This window comes from Ruditapes philippinarum, unplaced genomic scaffold (genome assembly GCF_026571515.1).
Source record: "Ruditapes philippinarum isolate M1 unplaced genomic scaffold, ASM2657151v2 ctg99_1_1_1_1, whole genome shotgun sequence".
Classification (NCBI taxonomy): domain Eukaryota; kingdom Metazoa; phylum Mollusca; class Bivalvia; order Venerida; family Veneridae; genus Ruditapes; species Ruditapes philippinarum.
In genome coordinates, this window is record NW_026859045.1 from 182,797 (window position 1) to 198,674 (window position 15,878).

A 15,878-nucleotide genomic window follows, 5' to 3' on the forward strand; every position below is an offset into this window, starting at 1 on the left:
GATCTGCAAGTTAGTGTAAAAGTTGTTTTAATTCATAGTGAGCTGTGTTTATTCACGATTGTTACGTTTCTTAACGGTTGTATTTCACGTAGTTATTTAATGTCGTCAATCTTCAGTATATAATAGTACGTTAAACAAATGTAGATAACAATAAAGAGTCAAATTTAGAAACTGACATGGAATTTATATAATTATGAATAAATTTCAAAATTTAGTTAGATGTGTGAAGTAAGCGGCCTAGCGGCCCAGTGGTCTCGCGGCGTGAAATTGGCGGCCTACCGGCGTATAATTTTGGCGGCACAACGGGCTAGCCGCATAAAGTTGGCGGCCTAGCGGCATAAAATTTTAATGTTGTAGAAATGATAAAAAACGATAAAAATGGCAATTAATCAAATAGTTTATATGTTGCACGTGCACGAATATGACAAAACAGGAAACAAAACCTGTGTTACAATCATGCGTGATTCGGAAGGACGTTCCTAGCCTCATGTCATTTACGTAATGGCATATAATAAAAGATTTATGATATGAGCATCTTGGTCTATTACTTTAAGTTGGCTTTCATGTATTTCATGTATTTTGAAAGATCAGATTACGGTACGAATCTTACACTGGCTACCTTACAGACGGGAATATCTAGCTCGAGGGTTACTTTTTACGGCGGTAACGAGACTATGCCGAGTCTCCGCTAAACAGTTAACTGAGAGTTAGATATTCCCCGTCTGTACCAACACCCGGTGTTTGATTCTTTTTCTTGTATATTAACATATCAATTATTTTCGGAACAGAAATTATGAAAACTGATATTTTCATTACGCACTTTTTTCTTATAGTAGCGTATGAACTTACAACTTCATTCATAACGGTAAAATAACGTCATCCTAAGAACGCAATACATTCATAAAAAGCGTGCGGCAATGACGTCATTTAAAGCACGCGACTTGTCTGACAGGGGGGGGGGGTGTTAGATAGAGTTTTCTAGCACCGCCGAAACGGTAGATAATCCTGTCTGATATGCAAGAATATCGGCGCCTACGCCATTTGTGAGGGCCTACTTAAATAAAATCAACATTTGGCAAGTACAAATTCCATATCAAGATATCCCTATAACATTAGCAACACTACTCCATTCTTTTATATTGTTGCAATATTGTTACAGGTGCAATGAATACAAAATTCTAATGAGCGATTAATAAATAAGGTGAACAAGAAAATTTACATGAGCGTTTTGTAGCGATACAAGACCTCGAAATCAAAACATTTTGAAATAGAAAGAAAGAAAGAAGAAGAAGAAGAAGAACAACAACAATAATAATAATAATAATAATGATTAAAATAATAATTATAATTATAATAATAATGATGATGATAATAATAATAATAAAAAATGATAACGATAATAACAATAACGATAATAATAATAATGATAATAATAATAATAATAATGATAATAATAATAATAATAATAATAATAAAGAAAACATGAAGTGTCTTACTTTCTTAATTTACTGATACGACAAATTCAGCACAACTATTGAAACGGCAGCTACATTCGCACACTAGACACAATTATATTTCGAATTTTACAAGTAATGGACAAAAACTATAAATGTAAGAATAAAAAGATATAAAGAGTAAAATTTACCGTTTTGTATAGATAGATGCTTTAATTCCCTCCAGAACTGAAAAGCGTGAATTGAATTGTTGCAGTGTCTTAAACCTGATACATCTTGATTCAACTATTGTTAATTCTGATTCTCACAAAAATGGCAATCCATTAGCATTATATAGCAAGCATGCCCATGTAATTATGAAACCAATGACATTCCTTCGCGAGAAGTGTGGAACACTTCGTAAAGACAAATCAATATGTATAGGATATCGACCGAGTACGAGGTCTTTCTGATATCCGTTCGTTTTTTTTTTATTAATCTATTTTTTTATTATTATTATTTTTTTTTTTTTTTTTTTTTTTGCAGTTATTTTTGTTTTTGTTTTGTGTGTTTGTGTTATGTTACTTACATGTTTCTCGCCGCCGCTTGACGGCTTATACAGTCAAGATAATTTTTTATAACACTAGCAGAGACATAGATAGCTATCTACATCTCTGACACCAGCAGGATTTTTAAAAAAAAATATATTCAGGTTCATTGGAGGAATTTAAGTTTTGCCTTCGCTTTTTTGATACCTTAGCAGCTTTTGTTTTAAATTTAGAAAATGTTCTACCTGAATTACTTTAGACAGAGATTAGACATAAAGAATCAGGTATATCTATATATGATCTGCAAACAAATAATTTAAAAATTCATAGACAAATTAACTGAGTAATGGGAAATAGTTATCGTATTAAACCAGAAAATATTTCTGGTAGATGATATATAAATCAATAAGTCAAACTCAATACATCCAATAATTAAATTCTGACGTTGTATTAAATTATTTATTTGACTTATTGTATATACGTGTTCCCAAAGGCAGTTGGTGCGTGGCTGGGATTGAATACATGTACATGACCGTGCCTACTTATCTTTATAAATATATATTTTTTTACTGATAAAATATTTTTTCATTCAAAATGTTTTTAAAACATCTTATTTTCGATAAATTGCATCCATATATACTATAAATATAGTAAAGATAGAAAGGTTTGCCTTTCTCTTTCGAAAAATGTAAAATAATAGACCAGTTGGTACGACAAAAGATGGAATTTTAAAGCGAAAATGCACTTTTTGTCTAGGTCAGACATCGCTTGACCGACCCGTACGTAAACGATTTTGAACATAAATAATAACGAACTAATGTCAGTGCATGCAAACACTTGAAAGAGAAAAGAAAGTTGTAATACTATATACCTGATGCGTACCCCGTTTCGCATAGAACATATTGAGCGAAAAAAAAAGACTAATGACTAAAGTACTAAAATTGTCATCCATACACACACATGCTTGTTTATATGAAAAAATATGCTATTATTCTGTTTATATGAAATTTTTTGTGGTCTCTGAAAATAGTTGTAACGTATGTTTGTATGGACTCACTTAAGTTAGTAAGGTCGCCGTGTTTGCCTTCAGTTTAATTGAGAAACTTTCGAAGCGCCAGGTTCATACCTGTCCGTTAGAAATGGCGTATATACTTATAAGGGAGATAACAAACAAAAACATTGTTTCACGATTTAACTGAAACTGTCGATTATCCTTGATCGCCGCATGGTGTAATAATTCAACTCGCCCATTCGATAACATGCTACGCGATAACTCCCGTTTGGACGTACGTTTGTTTTACGGTATATTTCGCGTGACATTATAGTAATTGTTAATATTCACAACTACGGAGTACATTTCTAAAACCTTTGATAAATACGTGTGTTGGCATGGTCAATACAAAACAACACTCACAGCGTAATTGTAAACCGAGGTTTAATAACGAAGTACCAACACATAGTATAAGCCATTTTCCTTACTGAATTAAATAATTCAAAATAAGCAATGAATAAATGCTTACAGCTGTGCATTCATTAGCAATGAGAAAAAAACCTCAAGTAAGAAAAACTAATATAGAGAGTAGGAAGGAAACACACTTTGCCTTGAATTAAAAAAAAATTAATTCATTTACAAAGTATGAAGGCAGCATGACAAAATCATTATAAAGGCTCCATGAACCAATTTACTTGTAAGCATATAGAGTCTACAATTTACAATGTAAGAAAACATGTCGATGAAATTTTAACAGTAATTATCTCCCATAATTGTCTTTAAAGTGCATTTTCAGCATGAACGTAAGTCTTATGGCATCTAATATGACAACGGGCAAATTCGAAAAAACACGGCCAGACATCACATGCTATAAGGCCAGAGTTACTTATTAATCATTGCTTTTTAAAAAACAGCATTCTGGAAAAAAAGAAAAAGGAAAACCACACACACACACACATAAAAAACAAGTATTTTTTTATTCTAGCCTAACTATTTATGTATTTTTAGATTCAGCTTCTGTAACAATGTCAAGTCGGTATGACGTAATATGTGTCTTCTTTCCAGGGCAGACTGACCTGACTCATTTGCATACTTACCACTTTTCCTAATATGGCGATAGGTTCATGCTCCCAAGCAATTCGAGCATGGATATTTAGAAATTTCGTAAATTATCGAATGGCTTTGAGCTTTTTCTTTGTTCTTTCTAACCCATTATATTTAGGATTTGAAAACTATATTGATATGTAACAGTGCAGTTTTTTTTGTCACTTGATTCATAAAGGGAAAAAAACTGCTTCTTGTTGATATCTCAGGGTTATGTCTCAGACAAAGTTTACAGTGTAAAAATGATCAAAGACAATGACCCCAAAATAAGGTAAGGCAGGGTTTCGTTTCCTTTGCAAAACACATCTACTCAATGAGATCTATCTACCTACAAAGTTACTTCTTAATACCTCCTGCGATTTCAGAGTTATGTCCAGGACAAAGTTCAAAAAGTAAAAATAAACAAAGGGCGATGAATCGAAAATTAGGCAAGGCAAAAATACAGTTCTTTTTCATTGCATGTTTATCCAATAAGATTTATCTACCTACACAGTTTCTTGTTGATATCTCTTATAGTTTAAGAGTTATGTCCTGATCACATTCAATTTGTAAAAATGAACAAAGGGCAATAACTCCAGAACTAGACAAGTCACTGCACTTCTACACAATGAGATCTATCTACCTACAGTTTCTTGTTGATACCTCGTGTGGTTTCAGAGTTAATTGTTATATTCTTTTTTTCTTTTCTTTTCTTTTTTGTCAACAGCGAAAACAACTTTAAACTGCTGCGCTAACTGACATAACATATAGCTAGCTGTGATTAAATATGAAACTTGCAAGTTATAGGAATGTCACAGCGGCTGGGGCCTAACGGCCTCAACATTTTCTTTTTGGCAGAAACTTCCCTCGATGTCGTCCCAGCCACTGTTATATCCCTACTTTTAGAAAACTTAAGAAAATACTTTGACAATTGAACATTAGGAAATACTTGTAAATTAACAAGACATTATCACTATGTTATGGAAACAGATTTATGAAATAAAAAGTTAGAATAGACATTATTGTTTGTGGACCAGATAGTAATAAGCCACTATATACGAAACAATTATACAGGAGTTACAAGTAATAGAAAGAGCACCGAAACTATAGGCTATTTGATTTGTACGAGGAGACCGAGTATTAATCAGATTGCCGACTGTCTTGATTTGTTTCTCTTTTGTATCATAGTCAAACATAAAAACACGTTACCTGTTGTCACAATATGAAAACCCAGAAAAAAGTAACAAATAAACGAGCATCTTAATATGATATTTTTGTCGCTTTCCCTTTCTCTGCCGTCACAATAAGTAAACCCCTGCAAAAATGAGACAATCAATGGACATGCTCTGGAGTGCGGGTAAGTAATACTTGCACTCCGGTTAACACATTGTATTTATATGCATACGATTTAACTCTGACACATTTTCATCAGAAACGTCAACAAACTATGAAACTGTTTAAAAACAGATCAAAAAATCTTCAAGACGAAGTACATGTACCTGATCCTATGTGGTATTTTGAATGTATAGGGAGTTGCTTAAGCAGATACAGTGTTTCTGTGGCCTGTATATTTATTATTTTTTGGGGGGAGGGGGTTGGGGGAAGGGGTGCGGAGGTCGGACCACAACAAATTTTGGGCTTTCTCGGAATAATATGCAACTTTTTTAAAACTGCCTTACTATTGATGTATCTTATAAACGTCATTGGTTTTAAATGCCCATTATGTCTCAAAAATACTTTGTATACTTTCATATTTTAAAAAGGCTACTCCTTCCTCAATTATCTAAACCAACTTTTTCACCTGTTGCTTTTACATGTTTTAGGCAATGAGTACAGTAATTGTGATTAAGTAGTTCTTGTATGGAAGTCAGAATACTTCTTTGTTTACAATCCGCTTGGTTCATGACAAATTATTTCAAATTTATCTCGATGTTGTCGGTTACAAGCAGCTTACATGCTCTAAAACCATTATTTAAATATAATAAACTTCATATTTGCCTTTCTACAGAAGTAAATAATTGTTCGCTCTAATAATATGCCTTTAGAACAGTAAATTGGTAAATGTTTAAATCCAATAATATCATCACGCTAAGAATTTCATCCTGACATACGTTTACAATATTGACAAAGCCTCTATGATCTCTGATATCTCGATTACTTGTTATGATGATTTGTTTTCCCGAGGAGTTAAATGGTGGTAAAATACAACAACAACAAGTTCAGTATACTTTGTGATCTAAATTTTGTTTTAATTTATATATGCATGTATCAGGAAAAGGTGTAATATAAATTGTAGATGTATTTTTATTGATATACCTATTTTAAGTCTTATGACCAATGATGCAACATTGAGAGGAAAAATTTGTAAGTTTTGAAAACAAAATGCCAAAATGTCAAAAAACAAAACCGACAACATCCCTATAACAGCAGGCCAAAGGGTCTTTATGCCTTGAAATATCGGAGCCATGTCACGTGAATAGTCATTTATAATTTATAAATTTAACTTGGAATATCAATGATATTTTTAGCCATATTTGTTTTTCAACTGTTAATACAAATGAAAAAAAAGGTTATTTCTATAACATAATTATGATGAATTATCAAAAATGTGTAAAACTGTTTGTATAAAAAAAAACAGTTAAGATAGTATGTATAGTGTAAATCAAGAAATATTTCCGTGTTTCTAAGATAAGAATGTCCAAAAATGTACTCAATGTGTGCACTTTCAAATTAACCAGATTTTAAATAGAATAATGAATAAAACTTAGAAAATATAACAAACCAGTGATTGTAATGTACATGTAGCCTGACGTAGGGTATGATAAGAAATTTATCTTCAAAGGTTTAGAGTTTTCTTAAACTGTAAGTAAAAGACTAATGCCTTGTTTCTTTGAGTTTTTAGATGAATACATGAATGATTGGATGATAAAATGAGATGAGATTTTTTTGGTAAGTATCATCATACTTGACGTTGATAAATCAAGGTCAAAATGTAGATTTGATACTAGTTTTCGTGGTTTTATGTATTTTTTTTGTTTGTTCAAGGCAGATATTCATCATGGTCCGCTTGTTAACATAATATTATTATGATGAATAATAAAAAAAGTGTAAATTTAAACTTCAATGTATAAAAAAATAGTTAAGATAGTATATATAGTGTTAACCAGAAATATTTCCTTGTTGCTAAGATGAGAATGTCCAAAAACATACTTAATGATCTAGGTGCGCTTTCTGACTAACCAGATTTTTAAAATGAAAAATGAATGAATCCTAGAAAGTATAACAAATTAGTGATTGAAATGTACACATATGTTATGATAAAAAAAATGTATTTTTAAAGGTTAAGAGTTTTCTTAAACGGTAAGCAAAAGACCAATGCCTTGTTTCTTGGGGTTTTTGATGAATACATGAATGATTGGATGATAAAATGAGGTGAATTTTTTAGTAAGTATCATCATACTTGACGTTGATAAATCAAGGTCAAAGTGTAGATTTGATACCTGTTTTCGTGGTTTTATGTATTTTTTTTGTTCAAGGCAGATCAGGTTGGTATAAAGATTTTAAAACAAAGATGTTGTTTTTAACTATCGAAGGCACATGTTAACTTTGTAAAGTTGACCATTTAGATAATTTAATATATCGACATTGTATTGCTTCTGAAAATAGTGCTGAAATATAACTTGTGTGTTGAAATTTCACAAACTTTGGTCAATTGAAAATTTAACAAGACTATGTGCGAGATGAGTTAAGCTTGTTTTCCAAAAGCAGGAGTTTAAAAATGAAGAAAGTAAAGACAAACTGAAAATAAATGCTTGTCTGAATAAATTGTCATAGACATTTGATACACACAATATGATTTGAAATTCGTATTGAAGGATCACAAAAAAGAGTAAATGCAAAAACGGCGAGAAAATATGATCATCTGATAATAAAATGAAAAAAAAAAGAAGAATTTTTACATTATAAAATTAAAAATGAGTAAGAGAAAAGGAATTAAGCTGCTTTTTTTTGTAGTTTATGTCAAGAAAACGTCCTATCACGTGACAATAGCATTATGTATGTGGCCTACTATTTATAGGGTGTGTCGACCGGCCTAAAATTTAATGAGAGCTGCCGACCTTGAGGGCTTTCTTATTGCCCTCGTCGACAGACTCTGAGGAGGAGGAAACAGCCAGTGAGCTTCTTGCTCTGGTTGACATTCGGCTAATGCTTCCTCTTTGATCCAACATGCGGCTCCTATTCCTTTCGGCGTCTGCTTGTCTATATCTGATAGTGAGTCGAACTCTTTCCTGAAACCGGTGTTCGGACTCGTCCTTTCGTTGCTTGCATTCAGTTCTAAAATATATCAAAGAACATTGTGTCAATTGAATGTTTATCAATGTCGTTAAGTAATGTAGATTATATAAATGAAAATGATAAAGTATCTGGTGTGATGTGAATGATATAGTATCTGGTGTGATATAAGTGATATAATATCTAGTGGAATGTGAATGATATAATATCTGTTGTGATATAAATGAAATAGTATCTAGTGTGATGTAAATGATATAAAATCTAGTAGGATGTAAATGATATAGTATCTGATGTGATGTAAATGATATAGTATCTGGTGTGATGTAAATGAAAAAGTATCTAATGTGATGAAAATGATAAAGTATCTGGTGTGATGTAAATGATATAGTATCTGGTGTGATGTAAATGATATAGTATCTGGTGTGATGTAAATGATATAGTATCTGCTTGATGTAAGTGATATAATATCTACTGGGATGTAAATGATATAGTATCTGTTGTGATGTAAAAAGATATAGTTTATGTTGTGATGTAAATAATTTAGAATCTGGTGTGATGTGAATGTTATATATTTGTTGACGTGTAAATGATATAGTATCTGGTGTGATGTAAATGAAATAGTTTTTGATGTGATGTGAATGAAATAGATCTGGTGTTATGTAATTGCTCTAGTAAAAATAACAAAGTATCTGGTGTGATGTAAATACTTTCGTATCTGGTGTGATGTAAATGTAATATATCTGATGTGATGAAAATGATAAAGTATTTGGTGTAAGGTAAATAATATAGTATCTAGTGTGATGTAAATGATATAGTATCTGATGTGATGTGAATGAAATATATCTGGTGTTATGTAATTGCTCTAGTAAAAAATAACAAAGTATCTTGTGTGATGTAAATACTTTCATATCTGGTGTGATGTAAATGTAATATATCTGATGTGATGTAAATGATAAAGTATTTGGTGTAAGATATAAATGATATCATGGTATCTGGTGTGATGTAAATGGTATTGTATCTGGTGTGATTTAAATGGTAAAGTATTTGGTGTAAGGTAAATGATATAGTAACTGGTGTGATGTAATAATATAGTATCTGGTGTGATGTAAATGGTAAAGTATCTGGTATACTGTAAATGATAAAGTATTTGGTGTAAGGTAAATGATATAGTATGTTGTGTGATGTAAATGATATAGTATCTGGTGTGATGTAAATGGTAAAATGTCTGTGTTATGTAAATAATATAGTATCTGGTGTGATGTTAATGATATATTGACTGGTGTGATTTAATGCTATACATATTGAATGTGTTATGTAAATAACAATTATTTTTTAAATGATATTGATCATATCTAAAATGTATAATGATTTAGCATGCGAAATACAATAATTCTTGTCGGAACATCAGGTATACGAAAACACACATTCATTATAGAACGTGCATGTATATGTAATCAAACGGTTATTACACAAATTAAGTGAGCTTACTTTTTTCTCTGGTGCTCTCTTGCCAGTACCTTCTTTTTTGAAAGCTCCTCATTTCTTTTGGCCTCGGCCTTTTCTTGTCGAGCCTCACAAGCTAGGCGTATCTGTGAAGATGTAACAACTATTAAACTTTTGAAACTTCTCAACTTTGTCTAAGTTGTACATATCTATTATAGTAATAATATAAAAACAAAATATAAAAAGTCTAAGGTTTCGAATCTTAGACTATTGGTCACTCCTTGCGTTCCATATGGTGCCGTTTTGTGTATTGTGAATGTATACATATTTTTAGGCAACACACAACTTCATTTATCATTCGTCAATACGGGGAATATTTCGCTACATATATATATATAGAGAGAGAGAGAGGATATTTGTTTGTTTGTGTGTAAGATGAAATTTTATTTCATCGAGTGGGCTTTAAAAACAGTATTCTCACGAGTGGCGTAGCCAAGAGTGAGAATACTGTTTTTAAAGTTCACGAGATGAAATAAAATTACATCTTACACAACAAACAGACAAATTTTCTTTTTATTTTATGCTTTAAAACAAGTTAAAACGAAATTTCCATAATTTTAACGTTAATATTAAAATCTGTTTCCCCCATTGAGAGCCCCATTCAGAGGGAATTTCTCATTAAAAACAAGAAGTCTTGAGCTGAGAAGTAAGTCCGCCAATCAAGGTTAAATGACGGTGATATTTATTCATTTTATTAAAAAATATGAATGATCGCTTGTTTTAATAATAAAAACAAACAATTCTTGTAGGAGAAAAAGTCCAACCATCCATCCATATTTCTGTTACTTACTGCGAATTTATATTAGACCTGGCTTTGTAAAATGTAAGCGTCAGCCATTTTTTAAAGTTGTGTATTTCATGGGAGGAAAATAATTGTGTAAGATTCAGAAGGATATAATTTGGATTTGTTAGTCATACACCTTTTTAAAAGAAAGAAAACTTATTTGAGGATTGTAACAGACAAAAAATAAGTGTTGACAGAAGCGAAAACATTCAGAAAAGGAGCTAGGAAAATGGAAAACTTGGAAGCTTGCTAAGGCATTGTAAGGAACGCTGGGTTGTTTTACTTATTTTACGAGTGATTGCTGTCAATGCTTTTCAATTTTACATAAAGCATACGGCAGTTATTGCTCGTAGGATACTTTAATATGCCCAAATGTCATCAAGAGCAGTTTAGCATGGGGAAGGAATGTATTTTTCAGACTGTAAAAACGAAACAAAAAAATTTAGAGACGAAATTTTGTGATTGGAATTTGAAGGAATAGAAGTAAGTTTTCTCTCTTTATTACTTTTGACATTTAAGTTATTTATCTGTTTCAGCTTTGCTATTTTTTGTAACAGCCTGATATTGTCAGAATTGTCAGTAAAAATAAAATTGAGGTACCACATGGGGAAAATCTTAAAAAAGTAGTTTTGTCATTGAAAAAAGTGAAATTATATTTTGATAATTTTCACTGTGAAATTATCAAATATAATTTTCACGGATAAATCAGTAATCCAGTGAAAAGCATAAAATAAATAGCGTTAATGGGGTTTAGTTGTAGCAATGTTTGCCGGATATATACATTGGATTAAATATAACTTTTAACGTTGCAGATTTAATATATAATTTTTTAATTGATGTGGAAGGGCAAATTTCAAATGGCTTTTACACTTACTATTCTAATTACGTATGATATATGAATCTCAGTCTGGACAAAACAGCATTTTTATATGTTGACTATATAGCGAATAGTGCAGTGACATAAATGTATCTTATTAATACATATATATAATTTTCAAATATACAACAGAAATATTTTCAGGCGGAAGAGTAGAAAGTATGTTGCAATCAAAAAATTTTTTTTTCAAATATACATTAGAAATATTTCCGGGCGGAAGAATAAAAAGTATGTTGTATTCAAAATATAACATTTATACTTACAGGCCCGTCAGCTTTCTTAATTGGCGGCAATATCGGCTTCATGACTATTGGTTTGCAATCTACTTCAATGGTAAAAGACTCCCCGCCACGTGCTTTTCTATGCTCATATTGAACTAAAATAGAAATAGTATTGTCAATGAATTATCTTGTTAAAGTACGCAGTTTCTTCTCTTTAAATAAAAGTATGACGAAAATATACTTACAAGCAGGAAACATAATTCATATATTTTCTAACTGTCACAAAATGCGAGCGAGGTGTGTCTGTGTACTAAGTGTAATTCTTACCTAGCGTTGGTGTGGGGGTGCGGCTAGCAATAGCCTTTCTTTTCTTTTCCCTACGTTTCTCTTTCCTTTTGGCTATCCAAGTTGAAATGAAACCAAAGCAACTTGGTACCTTCATCTTTCTTTTCTTCTTGTCTTTATCATTTCCCTGGTCACATTCGTTAGAAGTGGTCGCAATGCTTTCCTTTTCTGCTTTTACAACTTTATCTTTTTTATCAAGGTCTTCATTTTCCTTCAATTGAAGAGGAATCCCGAGGGAGATAGTATTACAAATGTGGTGCAGCTTACATCAATTCATTCAAAGGTTTCCAAACATGTACAATTTAAATTCAACGAAACAAATAATGTTCTTCGATGTTATCAATCCTTCACATGAACCGAATGAAATAAATCCGGAATATCTAAGTACCAATTATAATTGACAAACAAAGCTATTCGGCAATAATCTAAAGCAGGAACGTGAACTCTCAGGTAAACTAACAAAGAACAAACAAGTAGAGATTTTGATGCTAAAGCATCAAGTCGCCGGATAGAAAATGACTGTATTATCATAAATATAAAAAAATCAGTTTAATTAATGGTTCAGGTATAAAGAAAAGAGGAACAATTTATGTTGAGTAACTGTTTATTCACAATAAAACATCATATATGAAGCAAACTTGCTTAGCAATATTGTTAAGGAACTGCTATGATTATTAAGCAAGTATTTCGTACGTTAGTTTACGTAACTAATTATGATTTATGCTAAAGATTTTATTGATAGTATAGATCTCGATATTAAATTAATTAATATGTGGTAAGTATAGGACGAAGTTGTGACCTAGTAGGCCAAATTCGAATCTTTGAAAATCCCTTTTGCAGTTTTCATAAAACTATTTTTTTGCGCTATCGAAAAAAATAAGCTATTTAGTTGAAATCAATATTCCTGTCGTTACATACGATATAGTTAACGTTTAATTGCCTTACAGTTCGATAAAATATTAACAAAAAGATATTTTATTAGTTTTCATTATTATGTGTCGTACCGTTTTGGTAACCTGCGCGACGGAAATCGACGGAATATAACGAAGACGACGATTACCACTATTTATTTTTTCAATAAATGTGCCTCTTTAGCATAAATCTATTTTGTGATGTTCAACCTAAACTAAACTGTTGAACATTGACAGAAAAGGCAAAATTTAACCCTTTACCAAGATAAAATGAAAAGGTTTTGAAAATTTATTTAATTCTTTAATGTACTAATCCTTTCTAATGATATAAAATATGAAACTGATTAATGAAAGATAACTTTGTAATTATTTATACATTTGCATTTTATTAGCCCCCATACCGTTTTCCAACTAGTATGTCTTATCAGCAATCTGTTACTATTAATAGATTTTATAACACTAACATACAACGTGTAGTCACGTGATTCTTACAATAGAACAGGGAGAATCTGTTTATAATTAGATAAAATAATGAAATATAATAGGTATCATAAGATATAAAACAACCATATTTTAAATGTGTCATTTTAAATATCATTCATGATTTATCAATCATAAAATAGCAACGCTTGACACTTAGAAAAAAGTAAAAGTATCCCTAAATTCAATGACTGGTCCATAGGGATACGTTATTAATTCATTTTATGAAAATTGTAATGTTGCTTTTTAAGATGTCAATATTTGTATATTTCATTTCATTTAACCACGTTAATTTATTTTTGAATTTTTAAGATTCTGAAAAATAATTGTGGTCCTTAATTGTTCAGTAATTGATTTGCTTTTATTTTCAGATTTTAAGGCCTTCTCCTACCATAGATATAATATTAAACTGTTACAAATATAGTCGCCGGTTTCTACCGGCGACTAATTAGATACACTTAATGTTATTTTGTTCTGTATCTTTACATACATATTGTTAATTTGATATAGGTTTGTGGATTGCACCTGTAAGCTTGGACTTACAATCTTAGCTCAAAAAAGATATAACTCACTTAAACCCCTTTATAGGCCATTTTATTGGGAAAGCGAGAATAATTGAATATTTTCCGTGGAGTACAAAAGCATGCATGTTTCATGTGTATACAAAATAAAATATATCCCTCACATTAATGTCAAATACCTTACGACATGTAACAAATAATAAATACATAATAAACATTAGATATAATTAAGTATAAGTCAAGATATTTGCATACAAAATGTTATCCCTGTGATTAATTTATCATCATTTTAGTTAGTAATAAGTACTGTAGTATTATGCTAAGCACAACGGTGAAACTCGAAGTTTACCTTATTTCCCGCCTCGTTTTTCATGTTTGTACGATCTACCCCTTTATGTGCTGATACATCCATTGACTCTCTATGATTTTCCTCTTTGTCTTCTAAACTCGTACTTATATCAGCAGCCATTTGTTCTAATTCCTGCTTTGGTGAATTTGTTAGCTTGACTTCCTCCTCTTCTAAATCATCGTCGCTTGAATCGGAAAAATCGTCACGATATTCCGCCCCTGTAGCCCTCGGCAAACTCTGATCCCGTGCATGCGTCAATTGAACCTCTTTAAATGTTCTGTTGGGTACAGAACGACTTCGGGTCTGCCCTGGTCCTTTGTAAGTAAAAACTTGACTTCTTTTATTTGCCAACATAATCTGTTGTTCCATAAGTTTCTTTGAATCTGCCCTCACTGGGGGTAAAGATCCCGTACCATCTGAGGGCTCAACTTTTACGATTCTCACCTTATGTGAGGACATTTCAGCTAATGGCAAATTGCAGCGCCCATCATGGATATCTTTCAGTCCTCATTCTGGTATTGCTAGGAGACGCTGTCAAATGACGTCGTTAAGTGACGTCATCTAACTGTTGGAAAACATTTGAAACATGATTATGTGACGTCGTGATGTGATGGCGTCATAAAGGTGAATGCGCAACGTTAGGCGGCAAAATCAGTAAAAAGTACTTAATTAAATCACTAAAAAAGCTTGAAATAAAAGAAAATTTATTTGTGTACATATAAGATTAGAATGTATTTCATTCGTGAACACCAGCTTTCCTATGCATCTGGTGTTCACTCAGTGAACTATATTTCAAACTTGCATGCAAAACAAACAAATATCTTCTATATAATCAGTTTTATTTAAACGGCAAATTGAAATGAGAACCGTATTTTAAAACCAGTAAGATCGGCATTGTTTGTTGCCATTTGAAGATTAAAATTTACTACTAAAATCGCATTTCATATTCTGTTCATCCGTTCGTTCTTCTCACTGTCATTCAGTTGTTTCTTTAACAAATTCATATTATCACACACCCGTGCCGATTTTGCGACTCCGTAAATATGGTATTGCACGGCCGTGCATATATTTTGACGTGACTTCATTAGCGTTATACAAACATAGTGTAAAGAGCGCTAAATGTTGGCGTTATACTATAGGCGTGTCAATGAAAAATGGCTCTTAATTATTTCACTTTAAACGGTCTTTATTTTGGGTATGTGATAAATAGAATATTAAATTCGTGTAAGTTCGTTACTGAATTTATTGCACTCGTTGAATAAAATAATATTATGCTCGCCAGAGGCTCGCATAATATCATTTTATTTAACTCGTGCAATAAATTCAGTATTGAACTTACACTCATTCAATATCCTCTATTTATCGCATATAGTCATTATAAAAAATAAAGATAAAAAAATATTAACATGACAAGCAAAACTTTTAAAGGATGCTATGGGTTTATTTAGCATGCGCCTTTAACAGTTTAGTGTGGTGCTTCAAAAAAAAAAACTCAAAAGGGAGGCAACAACATTTCCGAATTTTATGTCTAGATAAACT

At 31.5% G+C, this 15,878-nt stretch overlaps 1 protein-coding gene across 1 annotated transcript; it reads right to left on the reverse strand.

Moving 5' to 3' along the window:
• Positions 1–6,334: 6,334 nt before the first annotated feature.
• LOC132754998 (uncharacterized) lies at positions 6,335–12,184 on the reverse strand. The gene is made up of 4 exons (XM_060745773.1): positions 12,061–12,184; positions 11,776–11,888; positions 9,837–9,937; positions 6,335–8,390 (listed from the first exon to the last, which is right to left on the reverse strand). The coding sequence occupies exons 1-4, from the start codon at positions 12,173–12,175 to the stop codon at positions 8,156–8,158; spliced, it is 564 nt and encodes a 187-aa protein (XP_060601756.1). The 5' UTR covers positions 12,176–12,184; the 3' UTR covers positions 6,335–8,155.
• Between the last annotated feature and the right edge of the window lie 3,694 nt (positions 12,185–15,878).

Excerpts from the sequence above, each read along its gene's own strand:
- LOC132754998 (XM_060745773.1), bottom strand. The coding sequence starts at position 12,175 with ATGAAGGTACCAAGTTGCTTTGGTTTCATTTCAACTTGGATAGCCAAA. Across the intron at positions 11,889-12,060 it reads CACCCCCACACCAACGCTAG|TTCAATATGAGCATAGAAAA; the intron begins GTAAGAATTACA and ends TTTCTATTTTAG. Across the intron at positions 8,391-9,836 it reads AGAGAGCACCAGAGAAAAAA|AACTGAATGCAAGCAACGAA; the intron begins GTAAGCTCACTT and ends GATATATTTTAG.